The sequence below is a fragment of the Aotus nancymaae genome, unplaced genomic scaffold (assembly GCF_030222135.1).
Source record: "Aotus nancymaae isolate 86718 unplaced genomic scaffold, 86718_ANA_hifiasm-v0.15.2.pri h1tg000040l, whole genome shotgun sequence".
Taxonomy (NCBI): Eukaryota; Metazoa; Chordata; class Mammalia; order Primates; family Aotidae; genus Aotus; species Aotus nancymaae.
The window spans coordinates 76,697,950-76,719,037 of record NW_026988454.1 but is presented as its reverse complement, the minus strand read 5'-3'; the positions used below and the strand labels follow the sequence as shown (position 1 = coordinate 76,719,037).

The 21,088-nt window shown below is 44.5% G+C and overlaps 1 protein-coding gene across 9 annotated transcripts in view; it reads right to left on the bottom strand.

The window, feature by feature from the left end:
* The window catches only part of BACH2 (BTB domain and CNC homolog 2), a 355,000-nt gene that overhangs the window by 8,120 nt on the left and 325,792 nt on the right, over positions 1-21,088 (bottom strand). For 8 of the 9 annotated variants that reach the window (XM_012444191.2, XM_012444196.2, XM_012444192.2 and 5 more), the window contains 2 exons: positions 16,267-17,868; positions 3,821-4,027 (listed from right to left, as the gene is read on the bottom strand). In XM_012444191.2, the coding sequence (XP_012299614.1) occupies positions 3,821-4,027; positions 16,267-17,868 (1,809 nt within the window). Of the gene's footprint in view, positions 1-3,820; positions 4,028-16,266; positions 17,869-21,088 lie in introns of those variants that run through there. The other variant, XM_012444203.3, reaches the window with a different exon arrangement.

Genomic DNA, 21,088 nt, shown 5'->3' with positions numbered 1-21,088 from the left:
TGCATACTAGCCCAAGGTTCTGAGACATTCTTCTCCTTAAACAAAATTCTACACATGCTCCTGTGTTACTAAAATTCACCATCCCAACAGAGAGATGACTTCAGCAGCAGAGTAGAGACTAATTAAGGTTTTACCATCAACATTTGTGGGAAAGGGGGCCAGGCATGGTGGCTCACGCCTGTAATCCTAGCACTTTGGGGGGCTGAGACAGGCAGATCACTTGAGGTCAGGAGTTTGAGACCAGCCTGGCCAATATGGTGAAATCCCATCTCTACTAAAAATACAAAAAATTAGCTGGGTGTATTGGTGCCTGCCTGTAATCCCAGCTACTCAGGAGGCTGAGGCAGGAGAATCGCTTGAACCTGGGAGGTGGAGGTTGCAGTGAGCCAAGATCACACCACTGCACTCCAGTCTGGGCGATAGAGCGAGGCTGTGTCTCAAAAAAAAAAAAAAAAAAAAGTGTGAGAATGAGGGGAGGAAATGGGGTTCCATGAGGCACACACAATGAAATGGAAGAAGAAAAGAGGCATCTGAAGCAGGATGAAGTCAGTTCTTACCAACCCTTTGCAAGCACAGGCAGGAGGAGAGGATGGGAGAGAAAATGAAGAGGAGAGAGGGAGGAGCAGGCATGCGACACCCATGAGGAACAGGTCTTCGACACGGGAGCTGCACGTGCTGCAACATGAATGCAGTCTGGCAGGCGGCGTGGGCATGTGTGTCGGAAAGAGATTTACACGGGGAAAGGGCACCTGCTAAAATATTTATAAATTTATCAAGAAAACATGTTTTAAAAATGAAAAATAAACAGATGTACAAGTGCAACTCAAGAGAAATACATTATGCGAGTTTGCAACAGCTGAGTGGCGGGTGTGTGGGAGACAGCGTGGGAGTGGGGAGTGAGTGCGGGGCGTGCTGGGGACTGGGTAGGGTGGGGCTGGGGAGAGGCGGAAGCTGCTCCGCCCACCAGAGCCATCCCTGCCAGGACACAGTATCCCCAGATAAGAAACAAAACGCATCTGAGAGGTCTCCTTAGGGAAAAAGCTTATATGGGTGGCTGTGCAATCTGGAGCTTTCCCCTTTAAATACAGAAATCTGCCAAGTGAGGGGCAATACTTCCTGGATGCTGGGAGAGGAAGCCCAGGCTCATTCTGCCACATTGCCCCGGCCAAAGCACTGACCCCTCCAAGCCTACTCATCTGTTAAATGTTCCAGGCCACTTTCTAGGGGGAAGAAAATGAGGCGCTGTGTGTCACAGCAGTAGGAAAGGCATTATAAATCATGGCTTGGTTAAAACCATGAAGCTCTAAGTCACAGATGTACATTGACGAGCATGTTCTCATTCAGCACTGAAACACAGCATCTTATTTAAGGAGATGCCAAAAAGTGGTTGGAAAACTAGATGATGCTCTTTTGGTTTTTTAGTTGAGAAATGTTAGCAAAGTGCGTTAGATATGCCTCGTCTGTAGCTTAGATTTTATTTGTTCAGTATTGCAAAATTATACGAAGCAGAAAGTGAATTACCAAAACCAGGCATTTCTCAAATGTTGGTGATTGAAGTTATTTACTACCTTAAGAGGAGTGCAGGGCACTATAGAGATGTGCCTAGGACCCTGTAGACTCACACCCAGTGGACTTAACTACCTAAGCCCAGCAGGCTTTCAGAAGACCCACACTCACAGCAGAAATGTCGTTTCCTTATGTGATTTAAATTAAATTTTGTTGTTTAACAAAATTAAACAACTTTAAATAAATATTTGAAAGAAAGAAGAAACTCATAATCTCCTGAACTGAATAGTCACAATGTCTAGTAAATTTTACAGCAACAGATATTTTCTGGGTGCCAGCAATGGGTCCAATACTGGATATTCAGAGATGATCAAGTCACTGTCCTTGTCCTTGAGGAACCTACAGTCGAGTGCTGGGGGCTGGGGAGACAGACATATGCAAAGATAACTCAAGACTAAGTGATGAGATCAGAGTTCCATGGGCAGGTGCCCAGCCTAACTGGGGACTCAGGAAAGGGGCTTCCTAGAGAGGTATGTATAACCTGACTCATTCATTCATTTAGAGATGAGGTCTTGCTGTATTGCCCAGGCAAGTCTCAAACTTGTGGCCTCAAGTGATCCTCCTGCCTCAGCCTCCCAAAGCACTGTGATTACAGGTGTGAGCCATGGTGCCCAGCCATGACCTGACTCTTAAAGAACAAAGGAGACAGAAAAAGTAGAGGAATGTCCAAGGTGGAGAGGCAATGGCATAGGCACAAGTGCAGAGTTTGATTTTATCAGGGATCAAGTCCTAGGAAGGGGGTGGATGGTGACACTGGAGGGGCAGCTACAGACTGGATGACAAAGGGCAGGAGATGTCCTACTAAGAAGTTTGGACTTTCTTTTGTTGGTGATGGAAGCTACTGAACATAGACATTTTCCCTCCTTGGTGAGTGTAAAAAAAAAAATGACCCTGAAGTCCAGGGCTATCTTGGTAACATAAATGTATCCTGTGCTTTTCTAACATCTCATCCTTGCGCTTTGGTTCTCATTGGGCTGGTGGCTCACCGTGAGGTCAGGGAGTGCTGCAAACAGTCTGAGGAGTCACACTTAGATCATGACTACACCATGCAGACTCCCTCCTCTTCTTCAGCCTGACACAGACATGGCACCTGAGATGAGTTTCCGTTATTTGGCAGCATACAGGTAGAGCTGAAGGAGGTTGAGTTGGTCACCTTCAAAGCTATAGTCAGGAGTCAGAGGTCAACTGGATTTGCTTTCTGTACCATATTGTTGCTTATCAAGGAGAAGGGGGGGCACACAGCTCTGAGTATGGGGGATCCTGGGAGACAGGAGTTTGTTTTCTGTGACAAAACACTCTCAGGCACAGGGATGACTATGACAGCCACCTTGAGGCAGAACTGCAAAAGAAAGGACCCTAGGGCTGCAAAGGATGCCATGAGATCATCTCCTGAGCAACGGCCCCCTGCAGGTAGGCATCCTATCTCTAATCCATTCTCTTCTGCCAGGAGGCAGGAGAAAGCAGTTGGTACAAGACATAATTTGGAATCAGACACTTCGATTTGCATTAAAGTTCTACCAAGTAGTGGGAAGTTCCCAATCCTTCTGCATTGCAGTTTCCTCCTCTGCAAATGGGGATAAAAGAGTACCTAAGTTATAGCGTGAATGTGAGGATTAAATGGGATCATCCACAAAAACAGTTGAGGAATACCTGGTCCATAGATACTCATAATTAACATCAGTTGTTTATTTATTTATTTATTTATTTTGAGACAGGGTCTCACTCTAACACCCAGGCTGGAGTGCAGTGACGCGATCTCCACTCACTGCAATCTCCGCCTCCCAAGTAGCTGGGATTACAGGCATGCACCAACATGCTCAGCTTATTTTTTGTATTTTAAGTAGAGATGGGGTTTTACTATATTGGCCAGGCTGGTCTCGAACTCCTGACCTCAAGTGATCCACCCGCCTTGGCCTTCCAAAGTGATAGGATTACAGGCGTGAGCTACTGCACCTAGTCAACACAGCTATCTTTACATGTTGAATGGAAAACAAAAAAGAACTACCTATATATGAATAATGGCTGAAGGATATAAAATATTGACACACCATTACACACCTGCACACTTGTGCGTGCATACACACACACACTGCAGATGTAAAGCTATTATTTTTGTTGAGAAGCTTGTTAAAAAATAAACCCAAACTTCCCCAAAGAGTGACTCTTCTTTCTGCTTTTCCAACTTTAATTGCAGTTACTTTACATTGGTCCTGGTCACTTCAGGTTGCTGAGCACAAGGGATGGGTCAACTCACCAATTTGCGGATTTCACATTCTAAATTCTGAATACAGTCCAGTTTCCTCTTGCGGCAGCGCTGGGCCGCGATGCGGTTCTTGCTGCGCCGTCGGACATCATGAATGAACTCTAACTGTTCTGAGGTTAGCTTGTGCATCTTAATCATCATCTGGAAATCGTTCCTTGGAAGATCTGTGATCTGATCTACAGGAAAAGGAAGTTTTACCTGAAACCAAGAATAACAGAAAATGATTATGGCAGCTGGATTTTTATTCTGGAAGGTGGAAGATCAAAAATGATAAAACTTCCTTTTTACGATGACCAAGTAATATGCAAACTACTGAAAGCAAGCAGTGATTATTTCCTGTTTAAAGACAAATAAGATGTAATAATATCTGGGTAATCAAACAGAGTAAGAACACATACATTGTAATGTTATTGTTTCTGATATTTTTGAAGCAAATGGCATCAATAATATTGGAAAAAGTGTCATTTTTCATTGATGTAGCCCTTTTGTAAGAAGGATTCTAGTTAGTTGAAATGTACTTCTATAAGACCTACAGCCTAACTCAATAAAACGACATTTATAGGGAGATATCACATAAGGACATATCTAAAGCACCTGAATGAAGAGAGCCCCACATATCTTGAAGATGCTGGAGACACAAAAAAACCAGTGTGATTCTTAGTTGCAATAGCATATGGGAGATAGGAGGAGTAACTTGGACAGGCTTCACCATCATGTACTAGGAGTCAGCAAAATGGCTTTCATCCTTCTCACCAGACATGAGACCTCAGGCAAGCTACTCCACCTCTTTGAGATTCAATTTCCTCATCTGAAAAATAGGGCATTTTAAAAAAGCCATACAGTGCTATACAGGTGTTTGGAACTTTGGCAGGCTTTATTTTTCAATTTTACAATGTAATGTTGACATTCCTTTGTCAAGAGGTAGGATGCATGTTCCTGCCCTTTGGTCAATGGAATGCAGCCATAGTATAGTTTCTAGGCTAGCTCATAAAAGGCATTGCAGCTTCCCCTTAGGCCTATTAGAATGCTGACTAGGGAGAAAATCAGCTGCCATGCCTTGAGGACATTCAAGCAGCTCTGTGGAGAGGCTCATGTGGAGAGGGGCTGATACCTCTAGCCAGCAACCAAAATCACCTTGCCAGTCATCTGAACAAGCCACCCTGGAAACAGATTCTGTAGTCCCAGTCCAACCTTCAGCTGAGTGCAGCGTCAGTCAGCATCTGACTTCACCTTATTAGAGATCTTTAGCCAAAACTGCTCAAATGGGCCATTCCTGAATTCCTGACTCACATTCACATTTCTCAGAGAAACTGTGAGAGGTGTTAAGTGATTACTGTTGTTTAAGGCCATTACATTTTGGAGTGATTTATGATGCAACAATAGACATCGATCAGCAAAATTCCAATTCTTGACAAATTCCAATTCTTGACAAATCGAGGCAAAGAAGCATTATCTAGAGAAAGGACAGCAGTCCCTGAAGGATGGGTCTGTGTCCTTGCTATGTCGTTAAATGATTGTTTATATTTCCTTTTTTTTTCTTTGAGATAGGGTCTTGCTCTGTTACCCAGGCTGGAGTGGAGTGGTACAATCACAGCTCACTGTAGCCTTGACTTGCTAGGCTCAAGCGATCCTCTTGTCTCAGCTTCCTGAGTAGCTGGGACCACAGGCACATACCACCATGGCTGGTTAATTAAAAAAATTTTTTTTTGGTAGAGATGAGGTCTTGCACCAGAGAGAAGAAAAAAAAAAAAAAAAAAAGAGATGAGGTCTCACTTTGTTGTCCAGGCCGGTTTCAAACTCCTGGGCTCAAGTGACCCTCCTGCCTTGCTCTCTCAAAGCATTGGGATTACAAGTGGGAGCCACTATTCCTGGCCTGAAATATTTCTTTTCTTTTTTCTTTTGAGATGGAGTCTCACTCTGTTGCCCAGGCTGGAGTACAGTGGTATGATCTTGACTCACTGCAAATTTCCCCTCCCCGGTTCAAGTGATTCTCCTGCTTCAGCCTCCCGATTACAGGCATGCACTGTCATGTCCACCTAATTTTTATATTTTCAGTAGAGATGGGTTTCGCCATGTTGGCTAGGCTGGTCTCAAACTCCTGGTCTCAAGTGATCCTCCTGCCTTGGCCTCCCAAAATGCTGGGATCACAGGGGTGAGCCACTGTGCCTGGCCTGAAATATTTCTTAAGAAGAGCAACCAATGAAAAAGTGCATGAAAAAGCCCAAGTACGGAAGGTGAGAAGCAAGCCACTACTATATCTCAAGAGACTCCTTGGTACCCATGAGGTGATGCAGGCTTGCACCTTTGAGCAGTTTGTTTCTCCCCTTTCCGAGGCTCTTGGGGATTCAGCGGCTTCTGGGTTCAGTCTGGTCCTGCTTCAGAAGCTCCTAGAATAAAAAGGTTGTGTGCTGCCAGGCTGAGACAATGTGCGGGTTAGCTCAGACTGCTTCATTCTTGTTTACATTCGTGTCTGCTTTGGATGAGCCAGCAGATGGCACTACAAACCTAAACATCCTTCAAATGCTAGCCCAGCCCTGTCTCATACAAACAACACGAGCCACATTGATTTTAAATTTTCCAGTAACCACATTAAAAGAAGTAAAAAGAAACAGGTCACTGGGCGCTGTGGCTCACACCTGTAATCCCAGCACTTTGGGAGGTTGAGGCGGGTGTATCACCTGACGTCAGGAGTTCGAGACCAGCCTAACATGGAGAAACCTCATCTCTACTAAAAATACAAAAATTAGTTGGGCATGGTGGCATGCACCTGTAATCCCAGCTACTCGAGAGGCTGAGGCAGAAGAATCGCTTGAACCCAGGAGGCGGAGGTTGCAGTGAGCAGAGATCGTGCCATTGCACTCCAACCTCAGCAACAAGAGCAAAACTCCACCTAAAAAACAAAAACAAAAACAGAAAAATCCCTGAAAAACAGGTGAAACAAGTTTGAATACTATATGTTATTTAACTCTATAGATAAAATATTTCCAACATGTAGCTAATATAACAAAATTATTGAGATAGTTTGCAGTTTTTTTGTGCTAAATATTCCAAATTCAAAGCATATTTTATCCTTACAGCACGTTGTAATTCAGACTAGCTGCTTTCAGGGGCTCAACAGCCACGTGTAGCATGTGGCAAATGGATTGGACAGTGCCAGTCTAGGAGACAGAATAAATGGACTCAGTGAATCCCAGCAGCCAGAAAAACACACGAGTCTGAGCAGAACTGACCAAAATGCTGTTGGGTGAAGAAACCAACCCCTCTATAGTGTTCAGATGCTGCAGGGTTAAGTCTGTGTTCTTCAAGGGAGTGAGGATGAAGATATTTGATCCTGAGCTCAGGTTTCTCTGTGGTTGCATCATTTGCAGGCAGACACAATCCTGATTGCCAGCACTTGTGGCTGGTCAATCCCCGTGCACAAAGGCAAACGAATGAAATCATCATTTGACTTTTCTGTCGTTGGTGCAAGCTCTGTCAGGTTCCATCACAGCTCTGAGCTTGTTCAGTGTGGTATTGGCTGAGGGTTCCCAGTGGGTGCTCTGATTCAACTTCCACCTGGTGAGCTCTGTCCCATGACACCTGTAAAATTTTGGTCCAAGAAAGCAAAATCGCAGTAGGGCCCATGACACCACTGTCAGCTTGGCCCTACTCCAACTGCTAAAGACAGGCAGCCAGGACAAACAGCTCCTTGTTATGGGCTTGGGAAAGGCCTTTGTCCATGGTGCTGTGTTTGCACAGGGCTTCTGATGATATGAAAGAATGTTTGATCTCCCTTTTATACCCGTTGGATAACAAACAGATACTCAGATCCTGCATGGTGCCTCCAGAACACAGAGGTCTGTCTGTTGGAGATGCGGATGTTCCAATGCAGCAGAGGTGGTGACGCTTTGGGGGCTTGTGGAGTTTTCCCTCTCCTGACAACAAAGCCATTCTGCTTCTGCTCTAAATGTGTTTACTTACTCTCAGAAAGAAGATATCCCTATAGTTCAGGCCACAGGGAAAGTCAAAAGGACTTCTATACCAAGAGCTACTGTATTTAAATCATTCAGACAGTGACTATAAAACACCAGGGGAACAGGAGGGAGAGTTGCCAGGAAAAAGGAAAGCCAACAATGCTAGTTTCAAAGTCCTTGAGGCAAAAGGCCATACGATATTTCAGCAGAGCTGCTGCAACTCAAGCTGCTTTTTTCAAGTGGGTCAGAGGAAAAGGTAATAGTCAACTATAGACTTTCTTAACAGGTGAAACAAAATCCAAACTCACTCTTGTTTCTCTTTACAAGTCTCTGTTCCCCCTCTAGCAAGGGAGGACTTATGTTCACTAACATGCAGGGGTCTCGGAGGTGTTCTCGGACAGGCATGGGGGCGGGGCGGGGCTGGGACTTGACCACATCCATGTGTTTTTTCCTGAATAGTAATTTCCAAGCCAGGGACATCTTCTCTGGAAATAAGGAGCAGCCACCGACTCTGATCCCATGGAGGATATGCCTCTCCCAGGCTCTCGGCACTCAAACATTCCTCAAATGGGGCTGAGAAGTCAGAGAAGGACAGCAGGCCTTGGAAAGTGGGAACACATCAAGAAGGTCGAGGACCGGCTCTTTTCCTTCTAGAGAATTATTCCAAGCCAAACAGGCCCAGTCGGGCTTAACATCTTACTGACTGTCTCTCCACACACTCACTCCTCCAGGATCTCACTTCGCAGCAGTGGCTTGGTTTCCTAAATAGTCCCAACGTCTAACGTGACGAGGTGAAGAGTCCTGTGAACTGTCGCCACCACCTCTAGTCATACTCAGCCACCCACATGCAGTTCCGGGCACACAGGCTGCATATAAGGGGAAGGGCACGTGGGATTCATGGGTGCCACCTTCTCTTTAGCCAGGGGTCCATTACTTTGGTTTTCAGTAGAGACTCGGAGAGTCAGGGCAGCCACTGAGTCAGCAGGCCAAGGGCCAAACAGGGCACCACAGACTGGTGCCACAGTTGGCACAATAAGCTGCTGCTTTTATTCAGCCCAGCAAAGTGCTGACTCTTCTCCCCTCTGGAACACAACAGGAGAAGCAGGACTCGAGGTGAGTTTTTAGTACGGTACCTGCCCTGGCCTGCTAAGTATGGCTACAGGAGGGTTAGTTCTTCTGAATACTCCAGCTCTTTTTAATTTTTTTTTCTTTTAGAGAGGGTCCCGCTCTGTTGCCTAGGCTGGTCTCAAACTCCTGGCCTCAAGCGATCCTCCTTCTTTGGCCTCCCAAACTGTTGGGATCATAGGCATGAGCCACCATGCCTGGCTACGCTCCAGTTCCTTAGCAGTCAGTAAAATGGATGGTCCCTGCAGTGTGCCCAGGGACTCTCAGGTCCAGGTGTGACATCTGGACAGTGCATGGAACCTACATATGTCTCCCTCCATGCTGTCTGCACCGACGAGGCAGAGGGCCTGAACAGGGGATGCTGCAGGCTGGACCCTGGGATGCCAGTGCCTCCTTCTTACCAAAGAGAAATCAGCTTCTTTCTCTTCCCTATCAATAGCCACAGCCATTCTTTGGCCTAAACCATCATCCCCTTCCTCCCAGTTAAAAGGAAACATTGAAAAATTATGTATTATTATATAATTATATATAAGTATTATATAAAAATCATACATTATATAAAAATAGCTTCTTTCATAAAATATAAGACAAAAGAAGGGAAAAAAACTCTCATCCCCAAATGATTCTCTTGCTCTGGTAGATTTCCTTGTGATCTTTGTTTTCTCTGCATCTTTTTTCAGAGTTGCAGTCAAGTGGGGCTGTATCTACCTCATCCAACATACATTTCACTTGCCTAGTGTCTCTGGTTTGCTGAGTGAAAGTTACTGGAGAATCAGGACATTGCTGCGAATTTTGCAGAAAAAGCCAGAAACAAGTATTTCCTCTAGAAATCTCAGTAGAAGACTAGTTTAATATTTTTTCCTATTTCATTTCTTGGTTTCATTATCAGATGTTGACTGGAACCCATAGGAGTAGGGTCGCATCAGCATGATACCCTGGTCAGCTCTCCAAAGTCCTTAACGCCTGTGCTCTGAGGGGACCCTCAGATCCAGGGAGTTGTCGAGGAGGAAGCAATATGCCCGTTAGACAGATGATTCCAGTGCTGCTGGAACCAAGACAACCAGTTCAGTGCTAGGCAGATGCCAATGACAAAATCTCCCCTCCCGGGGGAAGAAATGTTTCCCACACAATTGTCCTTCCACCCTCTCTTCTCATGGTCCAGTTTCTGGCACAAATACAGGATACCTGGGATTTAGTTGTGATACTTCAATTAATTAGTGTGTGATCTCAGACAAGTCTTCGTTCTGTCTGTCCTGAAGTTCTTTGAGGATCTGGGAGTCAGAGGGAGATAATGCCTGCCCTACTTAGCTTATAGGGTTGCTATGAAGAATACAACTGGTTGACAGGTGGAGAAAATGCTTGGAAAAGTTTCAACTGCCTTACAGATACAAGGTATTACTCTTTCTGTTTATCAGCCCTATCTATCTTTGTCACATGGTTTCTTCTTACAGATGTATGCTTTGGAATTCCAGACACTCACAATGTTCTGGACAACATAAAAACACTGTTTTAATTAGAAATATGGCTGATTTCTACGCTGCCCAGCAAGGTTTCTTTTTATTAAGCAGACCAATTACAGACACTTCTAAAAACATGCCTGATTCACCAAACCACAAAAATGATTGTAAAAATTTTATAGCCAACATGTGTCTCAAAGTCAGCATTTGGGTGGGAAGATTTAGAGTCAGACACGGCTCTTCTATTCTGTACCATTTCCATGTTTTCTCTGGACTTTATCTCTCTCTTCCCTTCTCTCTCTCTCTCCTCCCCCGGCCTGCCCACCCCCAACACACTCTCTTACTCTCATACACTTTGATCCCTCTCGATGTAAAGCATGTTAATGAAGCAAGTCCAATAAATCCATACTTTTGACTGTGCAAATAAACTCTGCCATGCTTCTTTACTAAAATCTACAACTGAGTAGAAATGGTCCAGTTACAAAGCTTTCTTACTGAGCAGCTTTTTTGGGAAAATGCTGCATTTTATTTTGGAAAATGACTGTGATTTTCTATAATTTTAGTTTTTAAATTTTATAATTTAAAAACAAACCTATAAACCACAATGAGGTAAACCATAACTACTTCACACCCACTAGAGGGCTTTAACAAAAAAGAGGGACAATAACAAGTGCTGACGAGGATGCAGAGAACTGGATCCCTGATACACTGCTGGTGGGAATGTGAAATGGTACAGCTGCCTTGGAAACAGTCTAGTAGCTCCTCAAAAGGTTAAACACAAGTTATATGATTCAGTAGTTTCATTCCTAGGAATATTATGAAAATAACTGAAAACATATCTTTAAAAAACTTGTACTTAAATGCTCATAGCAGCATTATCTATAATAGCCCCAAAGCGGAAACAACCCAAATGGTCCTCAACCAATGAACAGATCAACAAAATGTGGTATGGATCAACAAAATGGAATATTACTCAGCAATAAAAGGGAACAAAATACTAACACACGACAATATACCTGGTGAGTACATCAATGGCAAGGGTAAACTTTGAAAGTATTATGCTAAAGTGAACGGAGCTAGACACAGAAGTCTACATCTAGCGAGGTTCTATTTATACCCCAAACAGGTACATCTATAGAGACAGAAGGTAGATTACTGGTTGGCTGAGGTTGAGGGGAGTCGGCAATGAGGAGTAACTGCTAATCGGTACAGCATTTCCTTTTAGGGTGATGAAAATGTTCTGGAATTACATAGTGGTAATGGTTGTACAACATTGTGACTATATCAACAACCACTGAATTGTTCATCTTAGTAGGGTGAACTTTATGGTAAGGAAATTATGTGCTAATTTAAAAAATACACCTGTGCAAGATATTATAAACATACACAGAAATGAAACTTCCCGGCTGGGTGCAGTGGCTCACACCTGTAATCCCAGCACTTTTGGGAGGCCGAGGTGGGCGGATCATGAGGTCAAGAGATCGAGACCATCCTGGCCAACATGGTGAAAACCAGTCTCTACTAAAAATACAAAAATTAGCTGGGTGTGGTGGCGCATGCCTGTAGTCCCAGGTACTCAGGAGGCTGAGGCAGGAGAATCACTTGAACCCCAGAGGCAGAGGTTGCAGTGAGCCAAGATCATGCCACTGCAATCCAGCCTGGCGACAGAGCGAGACTCAGTCTCAAAAAAAAAAGCCAAAAGAACCAAAAAAAAAAAAAAAAAACCAAGAAATGAAACTTCCCCTCCACTCCTCTCCAATGGTGCTCCCAGTTTTTTCTTACTCTCTATACTAATTTTATTTATACACTGTGTATATTTAGGAAACAAACTAGGACCTTGTACATACTGTTTTGTGACTGTTTTCACTTAATATGACATGTTCATTTTTTTTTAATTGGAAGAAAAAAATTCCCAATCTGATTTCTTAAGAAATATAACAAATCCAGAAGTCATAAAGAAAAAGATTTATACCTTGACTACATAAAACGAAGCATTTTTTTATTTGGGAAAAGATACAATAAATAAAGAAGCAGACTAAGGGAATAGCTAAGCAATACTTATGAGAAAGGGTTAATATTCCTAATATTAGGGATTAAGATTCCTACATGTTGATTTAAAGTTAAACAACACAAAAGAAAAATGGGCAAAGATGTAAACTAGCAATTCACAGCAAAAAAAATATAAATGTTCAATACACACAAAACCAGATGTCAGCTTCATTAGTAGTCACCATTTTTGCCCTCCAATTGGCAAAAATTAAAAAGACTAGTGACAACTAGTATGACCAAGAATAGGGGAAACTGGCCACTCCTAAGCTGCTGAAGGATACGTGAATTGCTACAACATTTTGGGTAGGTCATTAGGCAGTATTTAATGGGGACAACCTTTAACCCATCTATGAACTAACCCACAAAAATAAAAGCATCACTACTAACAGTATGCCTACAAAATGTTTATCACAGAAATGTCTGTAAGAAGGAAAAACTGGAAACAACTGAAATGTCTGGTGATAAGCGACAGCTGAATGAACCATGATTTACGAGAACCAGAGATACTAGAGAAACATGTCTTGGCCCTATGTGATCGACCTATAGTCATGTACATGGTAGACAGCTATGTGAAAAAAGGAAGCTGCTAACTCTACAGTATAAACGCCATGAAAATAAAACCCAAACCCATAGAGAGGTGAATATATATTTACATATTGTTGCAGAAAAAGAAAAAGCCTGTTAAATTTGGTATGTTTCAAGCTGGGTATGCTGTGTTCTAGAAATTAAAAAGAATGTCATTTTAAAAAGCTGATTATGATAAAGGATTATACTGTGCTAATTTGATCTTTCTTGAAGCTAGGAAACAGTTAGAAAGGAAGGGAGAAGCCAATGGTTATGAGATAAGATGGAAGGGCTGTTTAACATGGTATAACTACAACATCTTACAGAATATAAAGTATGTTTACACTTTTCTTTTGATCTAACATTTTGGCTTCTTACTGGGGTGAAGGAAGAGAGACTGGGAAAGTACATGTGAAGTATTAGACTGGTGTCTGGCCAGGGGTGGAAACTCCTGTTTTGATTTCTGACTCTGGTGTCTCCTTGGGGTTCACTTGAAAGAGAAGGCAGCTAGATCTCATATGAGAGCAGGTCAGGGGAGAATCAGCCCGAGAGATGCTGGCTTCTTCTGGATCCGTTAAGGAAAACCAGTTTTGACTTGTGGGGAAGGATCTGCCTTGAGCACTATTACTGGGGACAACACTTCAACCAGGGTCAAAGTAACTCCCCAAAGCAAGTTACCAACTCCCTGAGCAGCAGTCATGGTAAGTCCCTGAGACAGTTCTTGGAAACGTAACCTCCTTTACCCTAGGAAAACGAAGATGTCAAATTGGGAAAAACCTTAGTTGTAATGTGACTATTCTGTCCAAACTGTACCACTGAGAGGGGCTACGATTTCCAAAATGGCATAGAGCTTTGGTAAATGTCTCTTCTTTCACTGTTCAGGAATGCAGATAGATTCTTTTTTTAAAGGTAAAAATAAGAGTATTTTTAAGAGCAGGGGTATTTCTCAAGGGAAGACTGGTGCTGTTCATGACTATTTTACAGGTTGAATGAGTCCTCCTTTTAATTGTTACTATTTTCAGTTCTAAGGTAAACAACTGATATGGCCCCAACACAAAAGAATACATGTGTTCTTGCTGTGGTCCCCAGTTCCAAGAAGTGACTTTATGATCTTTTTTGGGATATGGAAAGGGGGCAAAAGAAGATGTATCTGAAACTGAAAGTTCTTGGAGCATATGCAAATGTCATAAAAACACAACCCTCCCTTCGGCTTAATGGCAACGCTCTTTTTTTAATTTTTATTTTTTTTATTTTAAAGACAAGGTCTTACTCTGTCTCCCAGGCTGGAGTGCAGTGGTACAATCTCAGCTCACCGCAACCTCCTTCTCCTGGGCTCAAGTGATCCTCCCACCTCAGCCCCACAAGTATCTGGGACTACAGACATGAGCCACTACACCTGGCTATTTTTTTTGTATTTTTCGTGGAGATGGGGTTGCCCAGGCTGGTCTCAAACTCCTGAGTTCAAGCGATCTATACACCTCGGCCTCCCAAAATGTTAGGATTACAGGTGTGAGCCACCATGCTTGGCCCCAGACTCCTCTTAAAGAAGAAACAAAAAACAAAGATTGCAGGCATTTGTCTTTTTCTCCCTACACCAGTCCTTGGTAGGAAGTCATGATGCAGATGAGCTGGACGTGGTGACTTGCCTTCTGCATCAGGCATGCTCATAAACAGTCTCAGAACAAAAGGAAAATCTCACAAAAGAGGTCAGAGGGAAAGAATGAGTGAGGAGAGAGAGGACACAACCTTTCACTACTTTCAGGAAAGCTCAATCCTCCCAAGGTCAGGGACATAGATGTGAGCCTGGCTTGGGGCACTGGGTACAACCCACCATCCCAAACCTAAGGGGAGATGGTATATTCAAATGTGAATAGCTCCCATTCAAATTTCCTTTCTAATTTCTTTTAAATTAAATCCTTTCAGTGTTTCTCTGTCCTTCTCCATTTCTGCTAGGCAGTTAAGAGAAGGGCAGAATCCAGGCTAGTGAGCAAAGAAGGAAATGACCATAGGGCATTTCTGCAGTTGGCACAGGGGCCTTTGGAATCTGTTTTCAAAACATGCCCAAACTAAAACCTCATGTGCTTCTCGCCAATCTTGCAGAGGCTGAATAAACCGCACGTGGCTCTGTGAAAAGCCAACTCACCCCATATGGCATTTTTGTTGTCTGGTTGGGTTAACATCTCTGCCTTACAGAGGCTGATAACATCCAGAGAACACAGACAGGTACCAAGGTCACTGGCCTCAGGAGGACCACGATTCATTTCTTCCTGTGTTTTTGGGATACACAGCTCTGAGAAGGGACTTGTCACTGGGTTTGTTCACTCCTGCTCCTGAGGGGGGTCTGAGACACAGGTAGCAGTCTCAGGTTGGTACTTTGTCAATCAGCAAGACAGTGCAGTGAACGCCAGGTCACAACACAGACTCTCAGGTCTTTCTAGGGAATGCTCATATTATTGGTGAGGTGGGTCCTCTAGGGGGCCTCTTCTTTCCTCTCCTTAGTTTTTTGAGTCTTGCTCATGAAGTGATTGTTGTTGCCCCTGGTTCCCTCTCTCAGCAATGGTAAGACACACATGGAGCCTCTGGACATTTTTCCTACAAAGCACTTTGCTTTCAGGGTGGACGGAACTGCTACTCTACCCCACTACTACTCAAAATGTCTTCCTAGCATTTGAGGGAGCTTGGGAAATGATCCATTATACATTATGTGTGGCTGACTAGGGTGCTTCTGTGATGACCCCAGGACTAGGATGGACAGTGAGCCTTCCATCACCTTCACTGTGATAGACATGGGATGGCCCCGGGTCTTCTGTTGACAAGGAAAATCTAAAATGTGCTGGGAAAGTGCTGATCTATTTGGTTTCAATCTATCTGGAAAGAGATTTTATATCTTCCTATGTGCTGAAGGGGTGAAGGGCAAGGATGAGGGTGATGAACATGGCATCCTTCCAAACAAGATGTAGGAGGGGGAGAGAGGGAGGAGGAAGCGGGGGTCTGGAGTGCCTCAGAGCACTTCATGCATTAGATTTCAGTGTTTTTTACTCAGTATCTTGCCTTTGCTTGTCAAGTATTGAGATTCGGATCAAATATCAAGTGCCTTTCTAGGACAGAAGTGTTTAATGTGGAATCACCTTCAGCATCCTGCCTCTGTGGATGGGGGAGGCAGTCTCTCTACTGTTATCTTTAATTTCAGAAAGTAAGAATGATCTGGGAGTGATGAGGGGGCAGGGAACAGTCCAGATAAAGGACCTAAAGAGTGGGTCACATGCTTGAATTTATGTGGGTTCCCTACCTCCTGGCCCCTGTCCTGCACAGGACACGACTCACTGTCTGCTTCCGAGAACGATCCGGATTCGTCACTGGAGTTGGTTCCATAAGACTGCTCACATTTAATTTGGGGCCGCACTTGGTTGTACATTCCATCTCCCATCAGGCCTGGTTCCTGATGTTCTGTGGCAAGGAATCTGGCTCCCTGGGAACAGGGTGAGGAGGAGAACTCACAGAGAGGGAGGCTGCAGGGCGAGCCCCCGCTCCCATCCTCTGCATAGGAATAGGAGGAGCAGGAGCTGGAAGTCCTGGTCCTGGTCTCCAATGGGGGTGAGCGAGGGCAGACTTTGATTGGCACCGGGCAGCTGGTGTTGGGCCTCATCCTTCCTGGCAAGTGGTCGGTCATCAGCCCACTGTGGGAGTAGGCCTGCGAGCTGGGGAGGGACTGGCCAGCTCCTACCCACAGACCCTTTGGCACCGGCTCAGAGAGGTCTTTGTCCAAACTGCTCACTCCAGAATACGAATGCACCGAGGTGCTCACTTGGTCGCAAGCACTGGAGGAGAAGATCACGCTCCTCCGGTCCAGCTCTCCCTCCTGTTTACAGAGAGCCTCCAACCCAGGCCCCCTGAGGGGTGACCCCATGGTGAAGTTAGACACTTCCTTCTGGCCCACGTGGGGCTGTCCATAATTCCCTGTGAAAGGGGTGTAGTCAGTTTTAAGGTCACCCTGAGTGATCCCCTTGTCAAAAGGGCATGCTGGACTCCTGGCAAAGTGCTGCTGAGATGTACTGGGCAGTCCAGACAGCTCCACACTTTTTGTTATGCTAAAGAGAGACCTCAAGCAGGAGGGTGAGGCCACACTCCTGGATCGTTCCAGGCAGGCGGCCGCGACTGGGGGCGTAGGGGTAGGGGCAGGGCTGGGCTGTTTCCGGTCCATCTCGATGTCCCCTGCTCTGTCCTTGGCATCAGGCTCATCTCCAGACAGGCAGAGCGTGATGCTCTCTTCCTCATTCTCTTCACTGGGCGGCTCACTTTTAATCTGCCCCATGGCAAGACCCGGCTTGAGGCTGTTGCTAGAGTTATCTTCCCCATTTGTGCTTGCAAAACCTGAGGTACTGTGTGATGATGCATTATAGACATTCTTGGTACATGCAAGCTGGTATTTCTTGTATCTGGGGTACTGCGTCAACGCGTCCTTTTCTGAGCTCTCCTTGGTGTCTGTGGGTACGTCGGGCTCGGGCAGTAGGGCTTCTTCCTTCTCTGCTACAGGGATGGCGGCGGCCTCAAAGCTGATGGGCTCTGGAAGCATCTGGTCCCTGGGGCAAGCCATCTTGGCTGTCTCTGAATCCATTGTCTCCTCCTCTTCTTCCTCCTCCTCTCCTGCAGAGTTCTCACGGTCCGTGCGGTCCTCGTGTGGGCGCTGGCACGCAGCATCCTTTCGGCACACAAACAGGCCATCCTCGCTGTTCAGGAGCTGGGTCTGCAGGAAGCTGAAGCAGGAGTCCTCCAGGTTGTGCATGCGCAGGAACTCAGCACAGCGGATGACCTCGCGGATGTTTTCTCTGCTGAGTAACAGCTTGGCAGTGTAGGCAAACTGTAACAGCGGCCCAAAGCCCCTGGCCGTGACCTGTAAAACAAACAGGGAAATCGCCAACATTACCATCAGCACCGCTATTGTCCCGAATCCCTCAACTGAAGCAAGATAACCAGACAGTGCTAATGTCCCACAATAAAGACTGCAAAGGGGCAGTTAATCTTGTAGTACTGGGTCAGCAATGATTCCGCTTCCAATAATTAGTGCCTGTCTCGCGCATGCCACTGTTGTACTCCATCACAGCACAGGCAGAATTGAAAATTACCAGGGTCAAGTGGCTAAACAAGATGACAGCGGGTTCAGTGTTTACACTAATGAAATATCCTGGCAAAAATGCACGGTGACAATGGGGAGCCTATTAATTTCCCTCCCAGTCAGTCCTGTTGAGAGCCATTCTACATGAGGGGGAAGTGTTGTGACACTTCCTGCAGCTTGCTGGAGCCCAAGAAAGCCTTAACGTTTTCTTGTCAACCACAAAAATGGCAATGTGGCCCTGCTACAAACTAAGTCCAGGGAGTTGCAAAAATAGTTTTTCTTCACTTACAATGTTAAAAGAGACATGAAAAACAACTCCTGTTTTGCCCATCCATCACAGTTTCTACTTGGGACTTTCGGTCATTATGTCCTACCTGATCTTATAATGATGATGATCTCATCTCACCAGAGATGATGACAATCAAAAGCAATGTGCTCAAGAAGAAATCAACTTCTGGCCCATAACAAATGGGGTTGCAGAGCTAAACAAACCAGCTGTCATTTAAATGGTTGAAGCTACTGAGTGGCACAGGGTATGGGCCATTCCTTCTCTAATTATTAGCAGCAGCTTTGCCATGCAGCTGTCTTTCTTTTCCTGGTAAATCTTCAGGGGCTAAGCCTACTGTCATTTGCTGCTTATCCATTATATTTCACACAGATTGAAAGTGTGCTATTTATGCACAGCTTGCATATGCACACCAACACGTGTGTGTGTGCATGCATGCCCACTCACACACAATGACTTAGACAATTAAGAATATGTTGCCTAAGGCCAATTGTTTTTTCAGATGGAAATGGATTAAACTTGCTGATGTTCATCAGGGGAGGCTTCCTTACCCTGAACGTAAAACCACACATCCTCTAGGTTTTGCAAGCACTGCTCACCCCACAGGAAGGTGAGGCAGGTCTTCAAATCCTGTACAAATCAAATGAAAGCAGCAATCATGGGGTCTTTGCTGGAAACTATGGCAGCAGTGATACAAAATTTTAGCTGGGGGAGTGAGTGCACAGCAAGGTGAACTGGCAAGCTTTGTGGCTGACTTCTTTGTGTATTAAACTCACTGCAGTGCTCAGAGCCAAAATTGTTGCAAGGACCTGTAACTGTTTCAACTTGGACATTCGCTCCTTTGGAAGCCCTCTCCATTCCTCTTAGAGAGAATGAATGACATTGTCCTCTCAGCTCCCATAGCCAGATGATGAAATGACCTGGATTCTCCAGGGCAGTACTGATTTCATATCATTGCATTCTTTCCAGTAAGGGCAATTTCTTAGACATGTAACTGAACGGGATTTTAACTGTTAATCTGTTTGAAGTACTTAAGATTCCAAATTAAAAACTTCTTTTTCTGTCAGATGATGAGTCCAGAGATATTTGGTTAAAAAACAAAAAGCTATGACTACTAGACTGACATTACAAATTCTATATGGGCAATCATTGCCATCTCCCTTTTATCATACTTGTGTCTGTTTCTACCATAAGAGAGCAAGCTCCTTCACATCAGGAATGGTTTTGTTTCTCTTTATAACCTTGCATCTAATCTAGCCTAGGGTTTCTAACATGGTAAATATCTGTTAAAAGCATGTATGTTACTGAATGTGTTGTAAGTCAAACTGTGTCCTAACATACTACTACTGTGTACAGAGGGTGATGACAGTCTGTTTGCAGGGTGTTGTCTCCAGTTACTTTTGGAGCAAGGCATCATGTAAACCAAATAACCAAATCAATCAACTGATCAAAGGAAGGCAGGCAGGCAAGGGTCTTTGTTTCCCGTGTCACAGTACCAGTATTAAAAAGGAGCTCAACTGACCAACACTTTTGTATGCTGCTAAGCTGACACAGTAACAGATTCAGCAAATATAGTACTGACAACACATCTGTTTTATGTCTTTTTCTTCCAGGAATCTTTAAAAGAAAGTAAAAAAGCAAGGACATGTGTATTTATAGGTAACTGAAGAAGGTGATAAGAATGTCACATGACCTATTCCTTTACTGCCACGTGGCTCCACCACAAAGAAAGAAATGATGGAATCAACGCAGGGTTGACCCCTGCCCCTATAATGATCCTATGCTCCTCTGTAATGTGCCGAACAGGTGGATAAGGCACTTCTTGAGTTTTGGCAAAAGTGCTCACTATATGGGAAATGTAGGAAACTAATTTCAATACTATTTATACTGTTCACACAGTTTTTCTCATACTCCCATCCTCATCACCATTTTTTTTTTTGATGATGTGGGTCTAAGTAAGCCTTACCATTATCCTCCACTGTGGCCTCTTTTAAAGAAAATTTCTAAAGAAGTCAGGGATATCCATGGGGATCTGTAGATCAAGAAGCAGTACGGGGAGTCGCCCTCTGCCACATGGCTGCAAGGAGCTGGAGAAAACATCTCTGCTCAAGGAAGAGCTGATGCTTAAATGCATAAATGGGACCAAGGATGTCAACGGGCAAAGTCTGCACGTCACAAATCAACAACACTCCTTAGATCACGAGGCTTAGGAGACATGCTGACCTTGAAATGATCATCCTATGGTCATGAAAAAGTCACAGATAAAAAACCTGGTTTGTAAACTGTCATTTAAGCCCAAGGGCAGAGGAAATGGTGTCCTCACCATGAAAGTTCAAGAGCCCATAACTAGCTCATCTACCACACTGTTTTCAATCCTGCTTTGTCATATTTAAGTCTGCAAGATTTTGCTTAGCTTCTATGTGTGAGGCTTTGTTGGATGTACCAGAATGACCTTTCACCAAGTATCTCCTAGTGCCTACCACTGTGCTCTTGTAACATCCTGCAAGGCAGGCATGACTGCCCCTGTTTTGTAGATAAGGAAACTGTGAAGCAGGGAGGTGAAGGAGTTTATCCATGGTCACAGAGCTAGTAAGTGGAGAGCTGGGATTCCAAACTAAGTCCAGCCTGTTTCTTCTTCTGTGCTAAGTGGTGTGAGAGAAGGATGTGTGCAGGACTCAGGCCCATGCTCAAGAGACCTACAATTTAGCTTTG